This window comes from Heptranchias perlo, chromosome 1, assembly GCF_035084215.1.
Source record: "Heptranchias perlo isolate sHepPer1 chromosome 1, sHepPer1.hap1, whole genome shotgun sequence".
Taxonomy (NCBI): Eukaryota; Metazoa; Chordata; class Chondrichthyes; order Hexanchiformes; family Hexanchidae; genus Heptranchias; species Heptranchias perlo.
The window spans coordinates 174,630,845-174,653,200 of NC_090325.1; the positions used below are offsets into that span (position 1 = coordinate 174,630,845).

Below are 22,356 nucleotides of genomic sequence, written 5' to 3' on the forward strand. Positions count from 1 at the left end.
CCGCACCTGGAATACTGTGACCAGTTCTGGGCACCGCACCTTCGGAAGGACATATTGGCCTTGGAGGGAGTGCAGCGTAGGTTTACTAGAATTATACCCGGACTTCAAAGGTTAAGTTACGAGGAGAGATTACATAAATTGGGGTTGTATTCTCTAGAGTTTCGAAGGTTAAGGGGTGATCTGATCGAAGTTTATAAGATATTAAGGGGAACAGATAGGGTGGATAGAGAGAAACTATTTCCGCTGGTTGGGGATTCTAGTAGGGGGCACAGTCTAAAAGTTAGAGCCAGACCTTTCAGGAGTGATATTAGAAAACATTTCTACACACAAAGGGTGGTAGAAGTTTGGAACTCTCTTCCGCAAACGGCAATTGATACTTTAGCTCAATTGCTAAATTTAAAATGTGAGATAGATAGCTTTTTGGCAACCAAAGGTATTAAGGGATATGGGCCAAAAGGCAGGTATAGGGAGCTAGATCACAGATCAGCCAAGATCTTATCAAATGGCAGAGCAGGCACGAGGGGCTGAATGGCCTACTCCTGTTCCTATATTAAAATCTGCCACTTCAGCCCAATCAATCCAGATTCCTCTATAACTAGTCCACTTGTTCCCTGCTATTTGCAGCCTTTGCCCTCAGTTTTGCACTAGCAATATTAGGAATTGAAGTCACATTGTGCTTTGCGTTAAGTTTACTTTGGAGGTACTTTAGAATCTAGTTTTCACGGTCCAAAATACAAAACTGCATTAAAAACCAGAACTCTGGGCACAGGTCCATGCCATATGTAAACAACATACAATTCAAGATCCTGACTACCTCTTCCCCAGCTATTAAAATGCTATCCTTTAAAAACAGATCATGATTGGCAACAAGCATACTTATAAGAATGAATTCCATTTATGGAACATGTGCAATTTTAATATGTTACAATTACTGAATGATCTCGATAGCTTCCTACTACTCCTAAAACTTGTCAGCTTTCCTAGAAAATAACTTGACAGTTCAAGGGTCCAAGTTATAAGGTTATAATAAATGCAATTTATACTAGACCACCGTGATCATATTAAGTTATTAAGAAATGCAGACAGATTGATAAATTAAGAGGCAAACACAGCTAACTGCCATCATTTGTGCCATTCCAGACATTCAAGGGATTGAGTGGCAAGCAAAAACATTTAAAAAATTGCATACAGGAATATTTTATATCTACTCTCCAGATCTCCATCCCCTAGATGTTGGGAATATATTTTGTAAGTGTGATTTAGATCTTTCATGGCTCTCCCCCTTGCCGAATGATGGATATGATCCTTCGCTTTCCATATGGCCAGCATTCTCTTAAAAGTGATGGCTCTTATTTAAGATTTGTCTAGATCTATTGTCTTTCCACACTAACAGTTGTGTATCAAGTTTCTGGACAGATGACGAGGCTGAATTCCTCTTCGATAGGTTCTGATAAGGATAAGTTGATTTTACAGCTCTATATTGATTTCTACGGACATGGGGAGACATCTTGTTTATTACATTCAAGTAGTCAAACTTGATTCTACAATTTATGATGAGGAATGGAAGCTATTTAGTCTGAAGACAACTGAAAATTCTCCACTATGCCTACTGCACACCAGCACGGTGCATCACTGGTGGCCTGAAATTACAGATCAATATTGGACTGGGTGCAGTCATTGGCTTCCATTCTCGCATCTTCTGGACTTGTCCCATCACCCAGTCATATTGGGCCACTAGTCTGCAGTCAAGTTTTAGCAGTGGCCCTCGTGCTGTATCAGAGGTCCAAATGCCAAAGTGAGTATTGACACCACTGTGTAGCCAATGAGTAGCACTGCATCAGCCAATGAGTTGGAGGCAGGACGGGGCTTACAACAAACCGTCTATTTACTCAGCAGAGTCCATTTAACCACAGCAAACAGAACACATGACCAAAACTACAGGACAGACTTCCGATAAAAGCAGGATTATTTCTCCAGTAAATGCATTGAGTGGAAGATAGTCACATAATACAAATTATGAGAGTAAAATCAATCCCAGTCATTTACAGCAGTGCAGTCTCCAGGCGTGATTGGGTAATTCCCCTGTCAATCATCCCCATTCTGGCTGGGACTTGTGGTGTCACTATATGCAGCCATTTAATGCTGATTCCCAATTTTAAGAGGGATAATTTTACAAAAATGGCTAAAGATTTGGAAAACGTTGAATGGGTAATCCTATTAGGCAGGGAAACTAGTGGTGAGTAGAAATGGGTAGTCTTTAAAACCATTCTAAAGCAAAAAGCTGAGTATGTCCCATGGGTTAAAACTAGGGTAACATGGCAAAGCAAAACAACCAACTAGATACATGCAAGGACAAATTAGACTTAAGCAAAAATACTTTATAGATTAAAGGAATATAATTCACAGGAGGAGATGAGCAACAAATATCATATAGAGTTAAGGGAAACAAGAGCAGCTATCAGACCAGCTAAGAGATTAAGGAAGAGGATGGTAGACAATTGCAAAAGCTTAAGATACATTAGGAGTCAGAGGACCATTAAGGACTATAAAGGGCCATTGAAAGACACCTTAGGACAAATTCAAATGGACTCCCAAGTATGGCAGTGATGTTAAAATGATTACTTCAAATCTGTCTTCACTCCTGTGGACGATGCTCAACTACCAGCTATGGACTGCTCTGTAGATACGAAAATTGTAAATATTAAAATAGCTGAGGATATAATTTTAGACAAAATAAGGAACCTTAAAATAAAATCAGGCTGTTGGTACAGTTGACATCCGCTAGAGGGTGATTAATGGGATGAGACACGTGCTTTGCAAGCCCCTTGCCCATATCTTTAACAGCTCACTAGAGTCTGAGATTGTTCCTTTGGATTAATGGATAATTATGTAGTTCTAATTTTCAAAAAGGGTTAACAAGTCAGATCTAGGGAATTATAGACCCATTAGTCTGACGTCAATTATAGGTAAGATGCTTGAAGGGATCATAGGAGATGCGCTTTATGATACCTGGATAGAGGAGAAGTTATCAGAGACATGAAACGGCTTCTGGAAAATGTGTCTTACTAATCTGCTAAAATTTTTTCAAGTTACTAGGTTAGTAGATGGGGGTATCCCAGTAATCAGTCAATTGGAGTTTCAGAAAGCATTTGATAAAAGGTACCTCATAGTAGGTTACTCTACAAGACAGAATCTCATGGAATCAGTGGCTAGTTGCTAAAATTGATTAAGAATTGGCTACATCCCATAGGCAGAAAGTGATATACAGCCACCTGTGGATCTGCTTGGTGGTCGGTTACCAGTAGTGTCCAACTGGGATCGATGTTAGAGCCATTGCTTTTTACTATCTTCATGAATGATCTAGGTACAGGTGCTGGACAAACGGTCCGCAAGTTCACAGATGATACAAAAATCTGTGCAAGTGATGGACTGTGGAGAACAAATTTCTGCAAACAGATTTAGATGTGCTGGAGGAATGAGCCAAACTCTGACAAATGGTATTTAACCTGGATAAGTGCAGTTTTCAGCATTTGGGTAGAACCAACACCAAGTACACTTACACTTAACCAATCTCAATTCTGTTCCATGTAAAGAGAGAAAAGGATCTTGACATTAGAGTTCATAATTCTCTAAAAGGTTCAAGACGAATGCTGAGAAGCCATAGCAAATAGGGTATTAGGTGGTATTAACAGGACTACTCAATATAAAACAGAGCACACATTTTATCTCTGTACAAGACTTGGCTAGACGACACTTGGAATATTGCAACCAGTTTTGGTCTCCTAGTATAGTGGATGATAGAACCTTTGAAAAAGGTTCCGAGGAGGGCCACAAGAATGATTCATAGCTTAAACAACCGTAGTTACTCAGATAGGCTTAAAAACCTGGGTCTATGCACTTTAGAGATGTGTAGAGTTCACATGTTATTTGACAGAGGTATATAAAATAGTTAAAGGACTAGATTGTGTTCCTATTGATAGATTATTTCAATTTTATTAATTGGGGAAGGCCAGGGGCCATGCGTATAAGTTGTACAAGGGTTAGATGTTAGATGGTTCTTCTTTCCCAGAGGACAGTAAATCTATGGAACAAACTGCTGGCTCGTGACGTGAGCGCTGACTCTCTGCACATCTGCAAAAGATAGCTGGAACCAGTTCCTGGCTGGGGTAGAAATCACATCTTATAACATATATAAGCATGATCAATGTGGTCTCCTGGACTAGTTTTGACAGCCTAAAAAGGTCAGAGGAATTTTCCAGATTTTTCCCTCCTAACTAGCCTTGGGATTTTATCTGTTTTTTGCCTCTCCCAGGAGATCACATTGTTGCTGGTGGGTAGGGGGTGTCTAATCATGATGCTTCAGGCATCATGACTGTGAGGGGCAGGCTTGATGGACCAGATTGTCTTTTCATGCCTGTCATTTTCGTATGTTCACAAATCCATTACAGATATCTCACCCAATGCAATGCAGTAGGTCTTTGCACAAGATGACACTTATTCCATAATTTAACAGTGGCTACACTTCAATAGTATTTCATTGGCTAAAGTGCTTTGAGATGTCCTGAGGTAGTAAACGGCACAATATAATGCACGTTCTTTCTTTAATCAACCTCCCTTTTTACTTCGTGACATTGGGATTTTACAGGACTCTATACTTCTCCCTCTCACATCTCAATGTATAGCGACCAAGGCCCTAACCCAAACAATCCCGAAGCGTTTTCCTAGTACAAATTCCATGACTTCTTGTTCTGGTGCCAACTACAACTAGGAATTTCCACTTAGTTCTTAGAGACTATCACCACAATATTGTTCATCTTTGTTCAACTGGCCTTTTAAGCTTGTTGTTGATTGGCTTAATCTTTCCTCGGGTGTCTTGACTTACCAACTTCTAAAGTTCATCACTGTTGCATTCTGCTATATATAGTGGGATGTTGATCTTTTTCATCTTAAAGTTTTAAACTTGCATTTACATTTTTTTTTAGTTTTTTTCTTCCCTTGCATGTTCTAACTATTGCTATGCAACTGAAAATTCCAAAACTCAGGTGAAAAAAGAAGTGCTGGAAATCAAATGGAAGAAAATGCAGCAATTACAAAATAGGTCTGTCAGCATTTCAACAGAGAAAAGATAGGTTAAAATTTCAGCTTGAACATTAATCTGCCCATTCTCTTCAGATTGCAACAAAGTTGTTTATTTACAGTATTGTGTGCTTTTATTTAATATATCAGAGTTATGAGAGAAAATACCTACCTTATATATTCAGTTCATAACAGCATTTCAATGGCTATTATATTGAGTAAGCAGTTTAATATATCCCAAAGGAACTGGGTTTTGGAGTCTTGACGTTTTCACCAAGAACAAAATGCACCCATGAAGTAGACTATAACATACCTGCTGTGTCTTCCTGAATTCTTCTAGAATTTTTGAAGCCATGTCATAATCTTCCAGCAAGTGGTATGCAATAGCATAGCCAATCCAAGAGGCTCGCTGAGCAGGTCGAAGCTGAAGTAACTGGTACCTGGTTTCCTGAAATATAAGAGGGCTTGTGGTAATGTGTCACGGCTAAACCAAATTAAATTGAAATTGAGATCAGTACTTAAAATTTATAAAAATGTATTCAAGATTAAAAATTATACAGTAGGATAGACAGAGGAATGGGCACCTTCCCTGGTGTGCAGTTTTGATCTAGATTTCAGGGCAGCTGTGGATATAAGCGCAGCTGGCATCAGAAAGTAATGGCTAAAACAGCACTCAACCTGCTCATAAATATCTTAAAGCTATACACTTGTCCATGTTAAAATAGAATGTTTTCCTTCACCAGTAGTATTGCAACCTGTTGTAGATAAAGGATACAATCAGCAAGGAATGTAATAATAAAAAGGGAAAACTGAACTGCGCGTAGTAGCAAGGGGCACTTTTCACCATACTTAGATTTGGATTAAGCAGTGAAGTCCATTTCTTGAAATTTTGAGAGAACAAATCCCGATTAAAGTTTTTTGTGATGTGCTGCTCCAATCTATTGCATCAGGGGGACACTGGTTCACTCAGTTGCACACATACCAAGTTCCTTTTGTATCAGCCAAAAGAATCAAGAGGTTTGTCAAAAGTATTGGCAGTGACCTGTGGTTAGGTTACCAGTTTGAATATTTGGTCAAAAAAAGGTATATATCCCAAAGGACCGAGATAGCAGATGGAGAAATCAGACAAAAGGTTTATTTTTTTTTAAAAAGCTTGAGAATTAAGAATTGTTTCATCTGGATTCAAAAATTCCATGATCCAGATCAGTGGAAAATCCCCCTCTAAAGCAAAGTCCAATAGTTCAAAGGTACCCAATTCCTACAACCAAGTGGCTGTAATGAACACTATTCTCCTGCGTCATGCAATGAAATAAAACTAGACATCAAAGTAATTTATATGACAATACTTCAGTTCAAATCATGTGATTCAATCTCAAACACACTGCCTATAATACCAACTTCTCATAAAAAATAAGCTAGTCAAAAATAGAATAAAAAATTGTTTTATGAACTCCACCAGGCTGGGGGAGGGGGGTTGCGGTCAAGAATCTAACATCTCATTTGTGCATTACAATTTATATTATATACCTTGTAACACACAAGCCTATTTATTTCCCTATATATGATGCCTACTGTACATTGTATAGTTTATAGCATTAATTTTTTGCCAGCAGGCGGCGCATGCTGCAGCCATTTCCATCCAGACATATGACAGAAGTGCAATGAAACGTTTTACAGTGCCATCTTGTGACAAAGAGCTAATATATCAACTGGAAGGGGTAATTTTTTTTATTTTCCCTCCTTCTTGGAGGCACTGACCTCGTGTGCCTGCAGCCCTTTGACATTCTCAGGTGAGTTTAGACGGTGAGCAGTACTACAGTTGAGCCCGACCCAATTCTCATCTGCACGCTTTCCAGCTGGTTTCACTGGTTTATGATCAGGAGCATGAACTCAGACTTACTTTGTTCCCTCCCTAGCCTTGAGGTACAATTGAACCATCCTTCTGTAACCTGGCTAAGAACAATTAGCTCAGCATAGTCCAAGATTCAAAACCAAGACCTTTGTGATCTATATGACTCAGTACCACATCACATGGTGTCTTTACCCACTGTCCCATTAGGGAAGTCCCCAAAGCAACTGCTAACCAAGTTTTACATTAACTGATGAAGCAAGTAATTTTAAAGGTATTTTGTAACATTTGCTAGCAATAAGGGACCAAATTCCCAAACTTCTGTACTACAGTTAAGAGTTTGGCTATGCTGTGAGTATAATGTATTATAATCCAGTTCACTTCATGTGAGCAAAGGGCAAATTGAGCAAGAGCTAAAGTAACAAGCTGAAGAAAAAAAACCAAATAATTACAGGTGAATTACAAAATAACCAAGGCATCCGGTTCCAATGAAATTGTGAATTCTTGTTTTTAAAAATGCTTTCTTTTTTTTTTAGAAAGAACAGGGAAAGGAAAGAAAAATGAGTTACCTATCTAAACAAATTGCACCTTGGATAATGAGTTTTTCTGCAAGACTACACTTGTTTATATAATATTCTTAATGGAAAACACCAATATTGCATTAATTTCAAAATCAGACACTTTCATGAAAATTGAAACTTAAAAGTTGAGTTTTGATTTTATTTTGATTGACCAAGACTTGGAGACCCTGATGGCAAAAAGGCTTGTATGAGAACTCAACAAATCCAGCATTTAACGCTACAAGAGTATTGGCATGGAGCAAAAAAAGACATCCTTTGTCAAATAATGCAAATTTAACACATACTCACCAACAAAATTGGGGAAAACATGCAAATGCGCAGCCTAAATCAATGAGCAGGTATCAGATTAAGCACACTGGGCTTAAAGTAAACCGTGGGAAATAAAATCACTTATCATGATTAATATAAAGTGTGTGTTTAGATTTCCTCATTTTATAGCTTATGTACGACTTTCATCTAATATACATCAAAAAAGCCTCTTAATCAACCTAGAAAATTGTGTTAAAAAAAAATCAGTATAGCTTTTTCTCACTATAAACGTTTTCATACAGCTAACATTAGAAATGCATTTACAGACAGAATATAAATGTTAGAACTGGCTCACAAAAAAGTAATCTAGCTGTAGTTAAAAAGGCATTTAGCCAAGCCAGAGAGGTTTGTACAGGACCTCAAGAGCACTAGTGTGGATTCATGTCTTGAGTGAATCTAGACTCGTATCTTCAATGAAGGTACACAGAGGCAAAAAAGGACATCAATCTGATACACAGGCATTGTGAAATTATAATGGGCACATTCGTCCAACCATCCTGCTTCAATGAACACAACACAATATGGTGTTTTCTAGGCATTTTATAGACTTTAAAGCTATTACTGCCACTTACCCCTTTCCCTTTGACCACCTGGACAGGAATTTACCAGCCAGAATAATTGAATACAAATTCAGTTCAAGAAAGAGCATATTCACAGTATGTCTCTCACTAGAACAATCTACCACTTGGTTGTACAAAACAGATGAAGAAGCACTCACCCTGTAGCCCTCAAGGTCACGCATTTGAATCTGTAGAAGGGAAAGATCTCTCAAAATCTGAAGATTGTCTTTATCCCATTTTAAAGCATTCCGGTAGCATTTGATGGCTTCATCATATTTTTTGTCTGATCGCTGGAGGAGACCATACACGTGCCAACCTAGGTCACAGTCAAGAAAAACAGCACCTGCAATTTCCACAAGTTCCTGTGTGCAAAGACACTATATTTCTATGTGGTTCAATATAAATTTCATGTGGTTGGAACTTTCTTTTGGCACAGGATCCCTTTCAAGTTTTGAAACTTAACTTAAGGCAACCAGTATCAAACACCAATGGTCTCAAATTACAAAAAATAACTGCACTGTGAGGAGTCAATTTGAACAAATGAAACTGCATCCTATTATTGAACTGGAACACTGGACATGACTAATGCATTGTTATCAGGCTAGTGACTGGTTTGGTAATCTAGAATGAATTCAACAAATTGTTTTATCAAAAAGCAATCAGGTTACAATGATCTGCATTCATCAGCAGATATTACAATTGCATCAGCATGCTGCAAGCAACGATTGCCAATTTGGAAGCAACCAGCAGCTCATCCCCTCTGTGCTACTTATCCTTAGAGTAACTTAAACAGGACTTGCTAGGTTTAAAATTTTAGATGTAGCTCAATTTACATGGAAGATAAAAAGTAAATTTTACAGCATATAAAATGTGCAAAAACTAAGTATAACTTTGAGTTTCAACATTTAGTACCACATGGATTGGTTGAATAGTGCAACAATTTTTTTTAAAATTCCACTACTGCTAAACAATCAATCTACACCAGAACTGCTCCTCTGCAAAATAGCAGATCTTCTCACTGGGGCACTGTGGTGCTGCAATCTCACTGGGACAATTAGGTCCTGTAGTCTCACTGGGACAATTAGGTCCTGTAAATTCAAAACAGTAGAAATCAAGCTAGAAATGTGAGCAACATACAAAAAAATTTGGACATAGTTTGAAATCACTTAGGATGTCAGGAATTGATATTTAATGGTAGGAATATTAAGTGAGATTACAAAAAAAAAGATTTTTGTTCTGCATTGTTGTTATTTGGGTATTTTCAATATTATGCTAAAATACAACAGATTTAGTTACTTATCAGAATTAAACAAATGTAAAACTCTCATCATGGTGACTTCTAAAAAATAATCTAGTGTCTTGGAGGTGAATACTTATTCTACATAAGCTTACGAACATAGGAACAGAAGCAGGTCATTCAGCCCCTCGAGCCTGTTCGGCCAACATAAGGGTCAGAAATATACAAAGACCCTGATTTTAACTCCAGGCGGGTTTCAGGTAGGTGGGTGGTGAGAGGAGTTGGAAACTCACCTGCTACTGCAGGAAGGAGGCCCAGGCTATTTTAACTCCTGTGCCTTATTAACATGATCTCAGTCCACTTCCCACCTGGAATGGGCATTAAGAGGCAGCACTCCTGCTCCTCCAAGGAAAAAAAAAATCTTTTTTTCAGCCTCTTCTGGGACTGATCTCCATCTTGACCTATTTGAATACTCATAAAAACATTAAAATCTGTGTCCAGTGAATGGCTTAATTATGTAGCCACATACAGATCATTGCTTGATCTACTAGTTGCAGTCTTTCATGCGAGGGGAAATCTATTTCAAAAGGATACAGACATGACTCTTCAGATCATTTCGGAGGCCTCGCCGCACATATTCATATGCTTCTTCCTTCTTTCCCAAGCAGTTTAGAGTCAAACCTTTCATTGCCAGGGTCTCTGCAAAATTCGAAATAAAGCATACTGTATAAAGTGTCATGGTTTTTGATAATTTTATTACAAAAACACAGCAATGCTATGGTTCAAAGCATACACTATCATTTGGATTGGAAAAACTTCCCAAAACTCAGTTTTTCTAATGATTTATTTCTCCCAATTTTCCCCACCCAATAAGCTATTTTTCCACAACTTAAGATTTCTCAAATGTCAACACCTTTCCCAGAGAGTCAGCTATCCAACAACCTGCTCTGAGGTTTCTGCCACTCTTAAATCCATTGTAGACGAGTAGAATTGATCTACAGTTCTTTCCTCTGGAGAATTATATTGCCTCCACCGCCTCTGGATGGGCACCAACTGAATGAGGACCGTTGAGGGGAAAGACTTAATTATACCACCTGCAGAGTTCATTAGTCAACTACCTGATCAAGCCTGATCCAAATTTAAGTTTTCTTCAAAAGACAACCAGAATTGCTATTGCATGCATCAGTGCTAACAGACCTAATTTTAACAAGACTATATTTTGTATTATAGTTTCCTTTTGACATTAACATTGACAGCAGTAACTGCTCACTGCAAACAGTAACGATCTCATGAGAACCTGATAAACTAGACAATTAGCTATTGTTAAGCGATTCTGGGTAATTCCTTGTCAGAAGAAATTTACAACCTCTGAATTGAACAAAAAAAATGCAAAAAGCACTTTTAAGATTCTCTACTGTGTTTTAATCCTATCTTCCTTCTCAATTAGAAAGTTTCTGGTCCATTTTGCCTAATGCTGCGGCAGGTGATGCTTTCACCCATTAGGTCATTGGAGGAGCAGATCCTACATGCTTCAACTATGTAGTACGCTATCTGCCTCATTACTGGTACTAATCAATAGTTTCATAATAGAAGAGCTTAGCCATACCGTTTAGCAAAAAGTGAAATCACAACATCATTTGGTTATTAGAGTGATTTCAATCTCATTAAAGGGATACAGCTAAACTATGTTTCAAAAGTAACACATAGACACATAATGGAAGTTTAAAAAAAAAGCTATCAGAACGCATGTACCTGGCAGTCCTTTGTCAGGCTGACACATAGTGCAATATGCTTTAATAGCGATGCAATACTTCTGGTACAGCTACAAGTTAAGATAGACAGAAGAAGAATGAAACCACTACATAACTTGATTAAAGAGTAGTTTCCATATTAGCAAGGACTGTGAGAAAGCTCTGCCTGAAACAGAGACCCCACACAAAGGTTTTCACTCAGTTCTCTCTGCCACATTATGGCTTTCCACCATAATTTCCATGTGCACACCCCCCTTCCACCTCTAACTTTACCCTCGCTGTCTCTTTAATTCCCCATGTGGCATTAAACACAAATGTCATTAAAATTTAAGCAAACTAAGACAAAAGTAAAATATTAAGCTTTTTACGACAAACTCCTCCCAGGGGGGGTGGGGGGAGTAAAAGTACTTTCCATTAACTGTACTCTACTTTAGATCACATGGCATACGGTTTAAAAATTAGAAATATCTACCTGCTGGGAGAATCTCTTCCTTTAGTGCAGAACCAACGATTTCATAGTGCTCTGCTGAATTCAACCTGACTAGAGTTACTTATTGACCAATAGGTGCAGATCAGTATCCAAGAACAAAATTAAATAGGCTCATTGCGAATGTGCGCTGCCTGCTCACTCTTCCAGGGGAGACAGCTTTATATAGAATCATAGAATGGTTACAGCACAGGAGGCGGCCATTCGGCCCATCGAGCCTGTGCCAGCTCTTTGTAAGAGCAATCCAGTTAGTGCTAATCCCCCGCTCTTTCCCCGTAGCCCTTCAAATTTTTTCCCTTCAAGTATTTATCCAATTCCTTTTTGAAAGCCACAACTGAATCCGCTTCCATCACCCATTCAGGCAGCACATTCCAGATCATAACTACTCACTGCGTGAAAAAGTTTTTCCTCATGTCGCCTTTGGTTCTTTTGCCAATCACCTTAAATCTGTGTCCTCTGGTTCTCGACCCTTCCATCAATGGGAACAGTTTCTCTTTATTTACTTCATCTAAAACCTTCATGATTTTGAACACTTCCATCAAACCTCCTCTCCTACCCTTTGCGTGAAGAAGTGTTTCCTAACTTCTTTCCTGAATGGCCTGGCTCTAATTTTAAGGTGATGTCCCCTTGTCCTAGACTCCCCTACCAGCTGAAAAAGTTTCTCTTTACTCTATCAATCCCTTTCAAAATCCTAAAAACCTCAATCAAATCATCCCTTAATCATCTTTATTCCTGTAATCTGTCCTCATAATTTAACCCTTGGAGCCCTAGTAACATTTTGGTGAATCTGCATTGCACTCCTTCCAAGGCCAATACATCCTTTTTAAGGTGCGGTGCCCAGAACTCCAGATGTGGTCTAACCAGGGTTTTGTATAGCTGTAGCTTTTATATATATTTTAACATAAATTACACTAAGGTCTTCCCATGGTGGCATTGTCAGAAATCCTGTGACACTCACCAAATGAATTTACCTAAATTTAGAGTGTAATCATGCAGAAACCTTAAGGTGTACACCCTCCATTCCCAGCCCAAAGGTGCTGAAGCCAGTTATACCACCTCTACTGCTGTCATGCAAATTCAGCACAGATCAGGTTTTGAGCCTAGCAAAAAGTTTTTTTTTTAAAAACTGCAAATGCTGGAAATTTGAAATAAATATAGAAAATGCTTGAAATGGATAGCAGTCAGTCAACATCTATAGAGAGAAAAGACAGGCTGATGTTTCCTCAGAAATGAAAATGGTACCTTCCTAGTCTTTACTGCTGGATTCTGCACTTGGCAGTACAAATAGCTACTGAACCATCAGGAAGCTCTACAATTAAATGCAGCTCCAGCTAGACTTAGATATGGTGGATGACTGCAAACAGCAGACAGAAAAACTTTAATACCAAGCCAAAGCAATTGAGTTCAATCACAAATCTACTGCTACAACAGATGCGAATGTTGCTTTAATCAAACAATTAGAGTACATTGTAAGAAATTAATTTGAGAATTTCTGTAAAATTGTATGTCAAACTTATTTGTAAATTCCACTTCTACATATTTTCCACTTGCACAATGGAATCAGCTGGAGGATCACCTTGGTAAAGTGGAAGGATCAGCTGAATGCCATACAACATTTGCCCACCATCTTGAATGATTGCAGAGCTGCTGACCTTAAAATCAAAAAAGCCCGCCTGTTCAAATACAAAAGTGGAACAAGCAGCTCTACAATCATCCAGGACAGGGAGGCAGCAGCAAAAACCCAGATATTAGTTTGTAGGGTCATACTGAATAGCAGCTCATATCAGATGAGCTACATACAAATAAGCCAGCTACAAGTTGCTTGCATTGTACTATACATCAAATTAGTGAATCATTGGCAAACACCAGTCACTTGGCACAGCCCCTCAACTAGCTTAACTGTTGTGCGGACAAGTCACATAGACCAGGAAAGTCCCGGGTTCCGTCACTGATCTATGCAGAGTTATCTGATCACAGCAAGGACAGTGGTAGGGGTGCTACAATTGGAATCAACAGTTTGGGGAGGGTGGAGAATTGCCACTAGGTCTGCTGCTCATGATGGGATATGTAGCATGTGGACATTTGGTGAGGACAGGATTAGCCTGCTTATACCCACAGCTAAGAATCACACATGAATAATGGCCCCTCGGGCAAGGTGCAGACACCACCTGTGTCCCAAAGAGTAAGCACCTTTGGGGAAAGAAAGGGAGAAAAAAAAACAGGAGGTGCACAAAATGAATCTTGCCAGTCCAGTTCAATACATCAGGCCAGCTGAATGGTGTACATATGTTCAGTTACTGGATAGACTAGTTAGTAGTAACGTTCTGCTTTAACAACTGATGTGGCAACTTTATGGAATACTGGGTTTTATGGCAAGCGTCATAGAATAAAGAAGTCAAGATGGAATGTTAAATCTATATTAAACCTTACTAAGACTACTTTTGGGCTTCACGCTATAGGAAGGATATTGAGGCAATAGAGAAGGTACAGTGCAGATATCCTAGAGTGCTGCCTGGTATGAGGGAATAAAAATACAAATGGAAAATTTGAAAAAGGTTCTAGAACAGGGGGGCATAGATAAAAGATTAAATCTAAGGCTTAGGACAGAAAACAAGAGAAATTATTTGGGTTTTTTTTTTTAAGAAGAGGGTTGTGAGGCTGTGAAATTCACTACCACAGTTTAGTGATTGAAGCAGAGGCCATGTCAACGTTTAAAGAATAGTTAGGTAGATGATTGAAGGAAAGGGGATAAAGGGATTTGGGGAAACTGGTAGAATATGGGATTAAGGCTGCTGCTCATGTGAAGGATAAACACCAACATGAACTGATTAGCTGAACGGCCTTGTGCCAATTTGTAATTTCTATGTAATTCTATGTTGTAAGAACATGTTGGCAACAAGACCTTTAGGCTCAGCCAGCCACCCTTTTTTAGTATTTTCAGTTTTAACCTATAAAATACAACAAACAGAAAAATTTGGCGTGTTTATTTTAGTAACACCAATAAAAATCAAAAAACTGTCAAGTGTTACAGGTAAAAATAATGCAGTTTCTTCTTGTTTCACTTTGTACCATTGTTGCAGGCTGTTCCTCTAGTTCTTGACAAGTGAATAACGTAACTGATTCCCAGTATATTTTCATGCAATACCATTACTGTAAATGCTTGTTTCCTTTTACCGTATAATGAAAATCCTTTTACATGTGAAATCTGCTCCTTTTACAATTGATTTCCCCCCATTACTGTTTCTCTTTTCCTGTGTGTAAATCCCAGCTTGGTGTCCATTCGCTATCCACTGCCTTGTAGAAGCACTGAGACAAATTTTTGTACTTAAGAGCTACAGAAATGCCAGACAACTGAAACCACCAATAATACAGATTTAGTGCAAACATAAAACGGCAAAATATAATGACCAGAAATCCTAACAAAGCCAGAAACCCTAGTTATAGGAGCGTTTTCAACTTATTTAGATATGTTATGAGAAAGAAGAAACGGTCAAAGAAACTCAAATTTTTATTCTGCGTTAGCTGAAATTTACCCTTTTTTCTTATTAAAACGTCTCCATGGATATTTAGAAATAAAAGTATGTTGTTCACTAGCATTGTTCACTAGCACCTCAATTAACAGAGTTTCTGCATAAAGCTTGGCCACTACCCATCGATTGATAGCTATTGAATAAGTCAGTAAAAATAGGTGCAAGAAATAATTAGATACTTTGCTGGAAAGAGAACAGGTGAAGGATTAGGTTGTGAAGGCATGGTATTGGATGATCTACAAAAAAGGGATGGCTGGCTGAACCTAAAGACCTTCTCCTATTGCCAACGTATGTGATTTTACCATTCTCCTTTTAGTAACCTCTCCCACATTTTAATGTTGTAATCTAACAAAACAGAATTAAAATTGCTACTCTGTGAACAATCTGTACAAAATCATCAAGGTACAAATTGACATGGGTAGGGACCAGAAAATTTCAATATCCTATAGTAAACACCAACATTGCACAAGGTAACAATAAAATCAAACCCATTAAATATTGTTAATTTAATATGAACCATTGGTCTTAGATTTCAGAACAATGTCCAGATTTACTTCCTTTTTAAAAAAAAGATTAAAAGACTAGAAGAATAAAGTCAGGGCACTGTGCCATATGTGAACAAGACAGAACATAAGAAATAGGAGCAGGAGTAAGCCATACGGCCCCTTCGAGCCTGCTCCACCATTCAATCAGTTCATGGCTGATCTTTGACCTCAACTCCACTTTCCCGCCCGGTCCCCATATCCCTCGATTCCCCTCGAGACCAAAAATCTATCCATCTCAGCCTTGAATATATTCCATGACTCAGCATCCACAGCCCTCTAGGGTAGAGAATTCCAAAGATTCACAACCCTCTGCTTGAAGAAATTCCTCCTCATCTCAATCTTGAATGGTCGACCCCTTATCCTGAGATTATGCCCCCTAGTTCTAGACTCTCCAGCCAGGAGAAAAAGCCTGTCAGCATCTGCCCTGTCAAGCCCACTCAGAATCTTATATGTTTCAATGAGATCACCTCTCATTCTTGTAAACTCCAGACAGTATAGGCCCATTCTACTCAAACTCACTTCATAGGACAACCCTCTCATCCCAGGAATTAAGCTAGTGAACCTTTGTTGCACCGCCTCCAGGGCAAGTATATCGTTCCTTAGATAAGGAGACCAAAACTGTACGCAGTACTCCAGGTGAGGTCTCACTAAAGCCCTGTACAACTGTAGTACTCCAACCCCCTTGCAATAAAGGCCAACATGCCACTTGCTTTCCTAACTGCCTGCTGCACCTGCATACTAACTTTTTGTGTTTCTTGTTCGAGGACACCCAAGTCTCTGAACACCAATTAATAGTTTCTCATCATTTAAAAAATATTCTGCTTTTCTTTTCTTCCTACTAGAAGATAGAAAAAGTAACTCATGCTGAAAACGTGTATCAATATAGCAAAAGCCCATGTCAATAGGTCAACTACGGTAGTCCCAAAAAGTCAACTTTGCCTTATCTGAAGTAAGTTTGCAGTGGCAAGCAACTCCCACAGGGAAAATGATGGATAAGATCCATTTAAAATGGAAATTTATCATTTAACAAAGTCTAGAACTCAAAATCGATTTTCAAAACCCAATGGCTCAGCGAGTTTACCCATTGTATAGTTGAACCACACAGATCAGGTAGATCTCAAACTCGATTGCTTGGTCTGTATTGAAGTAGCTGAACGCAGTCAGTAGAGGTACTACAAATTGGAGGGAGAAAAAACGATTCCCAACAGGTAACTATCCAGTCACCCCACTAACAATGAGGACTACGGTTTGCAGTGATGTTCTCTTATTTCTGCCCCGTATCCAGTAGAATAGCCTGCTGACACTTACTGTCAGGGCTACTTAGGTGAAGTATTGGAGGGTGATTTGTACCTGTGGAACTGTAACCCAGCAAGGACTCAACACCCTAAGGATGAAAGAAAATGAAAACACTTTCATGTTCTGCAAACTAGTTGGTCTGTTAATCTCCCTCCTCCCATTATTGATCATAACCATGGTAGTAATTCTGGGAATTCTGCATCACAAACCAATGACCAAGCAGTATGAGCAACATTATACAAAACATACAGATAGATGCAAGGAAATGCAATGAAAAGGCAAACATTGGTTACTAGTAAACAGTCCTAACCCAAGACAAACCAACTATCAAAGCCACCCATGGCAAGGCTAACTTACCTCCATGTTCTGCATATTTAGGATTGCTAAGAATTTGTTTGCAGAACTTCAACCCATGTCTGTACTGCTTGTGTTCATAGCATTTCTGTGAAAAGAAGGGGAAAAAAATGATGCTGTCAGAACACATGAAAGCCACAAGACTACACCAGGTCAGATTTCTGAAATGAAATGAGGAAAATTCTGGGCCTTCTAGTATACCTTAATTTAGGTACAGTTTAACACCCACACAACCCAAAATTCCAATCAGAATCAGATCAGACAAATGTTTAGCTTTTTTGCTACTTCTTTAGATTAGATGCTTAGTGTACATTTTTACCCACCATAGTGTATAATATTCTGAAATTGATACTGCAGCTAATTTGCAGAGTAGCTGTCCTCTAGAACTTAGCACAATGTTTTAGTGCTAGACCACAAGTACAAACTCAATTACCACTCCAACTGTAAATCACTAATTTCCATCTACATGTCACAGAACTTCTGAAAGTGTCTACACTTTGAAAATAGGATACAGCAATGATGTTAAATGCAAACAAAACTCATTGCTCAGTTTGCCATACTATTTCAAAGAATGGAAATTTCAAGTACATCTAGAATATTAGTACAAATCTCTGACACAAACCATCCACAAAGAGGTCATCCTACCCAAAATAGACTGAACAAACTACTGCAGCACATGGTTCAGAAGAGGTTTGAGGAAACCAGCTGAACCTTTATCTTAAGGTCTTGCATGTATATTGCTATGTACTTCTGTTCATTCATACTTAAACTGCAGTGATCCTTTATGTACTTTATTTAGTAATAGTTTCAAGCACAAAGTGAGGAATAACAATGTGTAGAAATGGAACACTTTGAACTTTGGCACTCACAGTGTATGAGATGCCATTTCAGTTGTAAGCAAAGCTTCCCCTACTTTGCTCTAAAAGAATTTAAGGTACATTGTTAGAAAAGCACCTCTTACCCTAAAGTGAATTGTGATCATTTAGAAGCCACCTGTTCAGTCTTGTCCACACCCTCTTATCTCCTGACAACCTCAAAGCCTTTTCCAATCTAGCTCCGACCATCACACATGCTGCAGTTTCAGCCGCCTGTTCTTGAGATTCGTTCTCAACCTTGTTCCTGACTGCCCAACTTCCCTTTCTTGGCTTTAAATTTGCTGACTGTCACACACTCTATTCTCAGGCAGTGTTCCCATCACTTTCCAAACCATCAGACCCCACCTCCCTCACCTTTAAAAGTCCCTCAACCCCTCTATTTTCACAAACTATCACCCTATCTCTAATCTGCCCTTGCTTTACAAGAATCCCAAACATATCATTGCCATCTAGTTACATGTTCATATCTCTGCACCTTCTCCAATTCAGTTTGTGACTCAGCCATAGCACCAAGGTCACTTTGGTTTAAGTCACCAATGACATGCAACCACAACTCTCACCCTCCTTGTTCTTTCTGCAACCTTTAACACTACTGTCCACCACCAACTGTCCACCCCTGTAGCACCACCCCTTTCCCCTTCTTCTAATACCAGTTACATTTCCTCACTGCCTCCCACATCTGCGGTTACCTCTGGTATGCCCACTGCTCCATTGTCAGTTTTCCCTTATGCATCACTACATGTTATCCCAGAGACATCACCTACAACTGCAGGATCAGCTTCCACATATACACCAATGACACCAAACTCTATCTGTCACTGCCACAATTGACATCAGGGCTGTTTCTGTTTCAGATTCACTGTCTGATATCAATGCCTGCATGAATTGAAATTTCTTATGGCTAAATCTATAAAACTGGAGCCATCCAGTTCAGCCCTTGTAAGCATGTAAGCATCCAATTCTTATCAATTTCCCTGGCTGTCCACTCAGGTTCAACCTGGTACTGCACAAACCTTTGCATTCTGGTTCAACTCTAATATTTTAATCCCACATCCAGCCCATCATTAATCCTGATATTTTGCATCTTTGGAACATTGTCCATTTACAACCTTAACTCACCCTACTGCTGCTAAAGGCTCACCCAAGCCTTCATCACCTTATGGGTCAACCTATACTCTGCATTAGGCTGACCTAAGAATGTTCGCTACAGACACCTGCTGAGGACACACTGTATTTTCCAGATCATCAGGGTGACTGATTGCACTAAATAGACTGTTAGCTGTAAAATCACCCAAATGTATAATTTGTATTTACCATTTAGTAATGTCCAACATTTAGGAAACTCTACATTGCTCCCCTAACCTGGTAGAAACCATATCTTAAATTACATTAATCTGTATATATTTCAAGCTGTTGATACTAATGGGTCATGGTGTTCTGATTTAGGATTTAATCCATTAATAAAGCAACAGCACTAAGAACAACCCTTTCCAGGAACACAGAAGTTACAACACAGAAACTGGCCATTCAGCCCAACCAGTCCATGTTGGTGTTTACCCCCCCACAAATAGTCCTAATCATATTTACCCACTCTGTTCCCTTTAACCCCTTTTCCTTCATCTGCCTAACCAATCTAATCTTGAATATTGACATAGTTTCTACCTCAGCCAGCAAGCCTCGAAGTGAATTCCAGAGCCACACAACTCTGCAAAGAAGTTTTGCCTATGTTCTATTCTAAATCTCCTGCATTGAATCTTGTTTATGGCCTGTTTTAACTCAACTACTGGAAACAGCCTGCTTCCATCTAACCTGTACCATCCTTTCATAATTTTAAGCATTTCAATCATAACACCCTGTAATTGTTTTTTCACATCTTTCTTCGTATCTGTATATCCTCATACCAAGCATCACCTGCATTTTAACCTTTGTCTTCCTGTAGTGTGAAGCCCAATACAACACACAGTACTCCAAGTTCTTAAGGTTTTATACAGGTTCATTACCTTTTACTTTTATATTCTACCGTGACATAAAATCTAGAACTCCATTTAAAACATTTTTTTTTTTTTACAGGCCTTTAACGTTAACCTATACCTCCTTTCCCTATGCTCATCCGCAGCACTGAGCCTACTTCCAGAGTATAATTACTGCCGTTATTTTTTAAACAAAATGCATCAGCTCACACTGATACTTAATTCTATCTGCCCATCATCAACATTCCTTTACACTTTTCTATGATCTGAAGAATTAAATATTCCTCCTATTTTGGTATTATCTGCAAACTTCAATACTACTTCCGCAATGCCTATATCCAAATCATTCACATATAGTGAACAGAAGTGGCCCCAGAACTGAACCCTGTGAAACACCATTACCCATTTCTAACCACTCTGAAAACCGTCCTCAACTCCTACTCTATTTTCTCTCTTCTAACTAATTTTTAATCCCGTTTGCTATCTTCCCTCTAATTCCATACCACGTAATCTTCTCTAATAATCTCCAGTGTGGTACCTTGTCAAAGGCTTTCCTAAGTCCATACACACTGTATTATCTCCTCATAACATTCTATGAGGTCAAGCATGATGATTGATCCCTTTTGAAATCAGTGCTGGTTACTTCTAACTATTTTCTCTTTATCTAGATACACAAACTTCAAACTGGACAAAGAAAAAAAAAAATATATAAATGTTAATACAACTCTGCTGCCAGTGATGTGCAGGCCATGTTGCCAACGCTCGCGGTTCACATGTGGCTCACGGCCATGGTTTGGACCCTGCTGCTGCATTGTAAGAAAATAAAGTTTTGGTAGAGAAAGCAGAAATGTTTCAACAAAGATTAAAACTAGCATTTGTGCACTGGAGTAAGAATAAATTTAATAGGTCACTAATGTGACTGATCCAACAGAACACAGTCTATCAAAATATGCAACATGCTTCCTCTGCAGAGTTTATACAAATGGTTTCTAATGAATATGACCACACTTAAATGCATATGTTAACTGTGCTTTAGTTTGCTCTGCCAAACTAGTGGCCTGTGATTTATTTTTAAAACTGCAACCTGACCTTTTTCAGTTACTGCCTTGAAGGTATACGTATAGGAATGGAAATTTAGTATCATGCAACTTGCACCAGGGGAGAAAAAAAACTTTTAGAACATCGAATGAAAGTGACTCAAATTAACTTCCATATCAGAGTTCAGCAGCTTGAGTGGTTAACTGCTGCACATTTTAAATGTGGTACAGCACTTTGATAACTGATGTGAAATTTCTGGCTTTTCCCCTAGCCTCCTCCCATTAATTTTCTTCCCTCCCCCTTTCCTAAAGGCTTGACACCATGCTGAGGTATGTTACTTCACCCAAGTGCTCTCATTAAGTGAGTGCAGAATAGACTGATGCAAATTTCCCAACAATAACAACAACTTGCCAACACTCACTTTCAAGACTTACACATGTACAATAGCCACCTGAACAAGGTACCAGGACAATTACCACCATCCAAACAGGGAGTCAATTTCAAGAAAGAGAAAATTGGCAAGGAAAAAAAAAGTATCTAAATATTATGTACAGCCTACTCCCAATAATTCAGTCATTTTTGCACTAATAAAATTTGAATCATCCAATAATTTCAATTAAGCAACATAAATAATACAGCAAAGTGGGAATTTAGTGCTAAAAATCTGAATTGTCAGATAATTTATTTGAAGTGACTTTAAATTAAAATTAAACTGTATACCAGTGCTTGCCTCTAGTGTAGAAAATTACAGCACTTCTATTTAAGAACACATCTCTCATTCATTCTTTGCTGAAATAAGCGTAACAGTAGAATACATGGGCAGGCACAAATGTTCAACACAAGAGCATAAGTCCCAATTAAACAGTTTTTATTCCCCTTTAACATAATCAGATTGCTT

The 22,356-nt window shown here is 38.7% G+C and overlaps 1 protein-coding gene across 1 annotated transcript in view; it reads right to left on the minus strand.

Annotated features, from left to right (window-relative positions):
- naa15a (N-alpha-acetyltransferase 15, NatA auxiliary subunit a) overlaps positions 1 to 22,356 on the minus strand; it is a 65,068-nt gene that overhangs the window by 37,075 nt on the left and 5,637 nt on the right. Inside the window, exons 2-5 of the mRNA XM_067994044.1 lie at positions 17,579 to 17,663; positions 10,207 to 10,311; positions 8,534 to 8,691; positions 5,390 to 5,524 (exon numbers count right to left, since the gene is read on the minus strand). Coding sequence (XP_067850145.1) covers positions 5,390 to 5,524; positions 8,534 to 8,691; positions 10,207 to 10,311; positions 17,579 to 17,663 — 483 coding nt within the window. The remainder of the gene's footprint in view (positions 1 to 5,389; positions 5,525 to 8,533; positions 8,692 to 10,206; positions 10,312 to 17,578; positions 17,664 to 22,356) is intronic.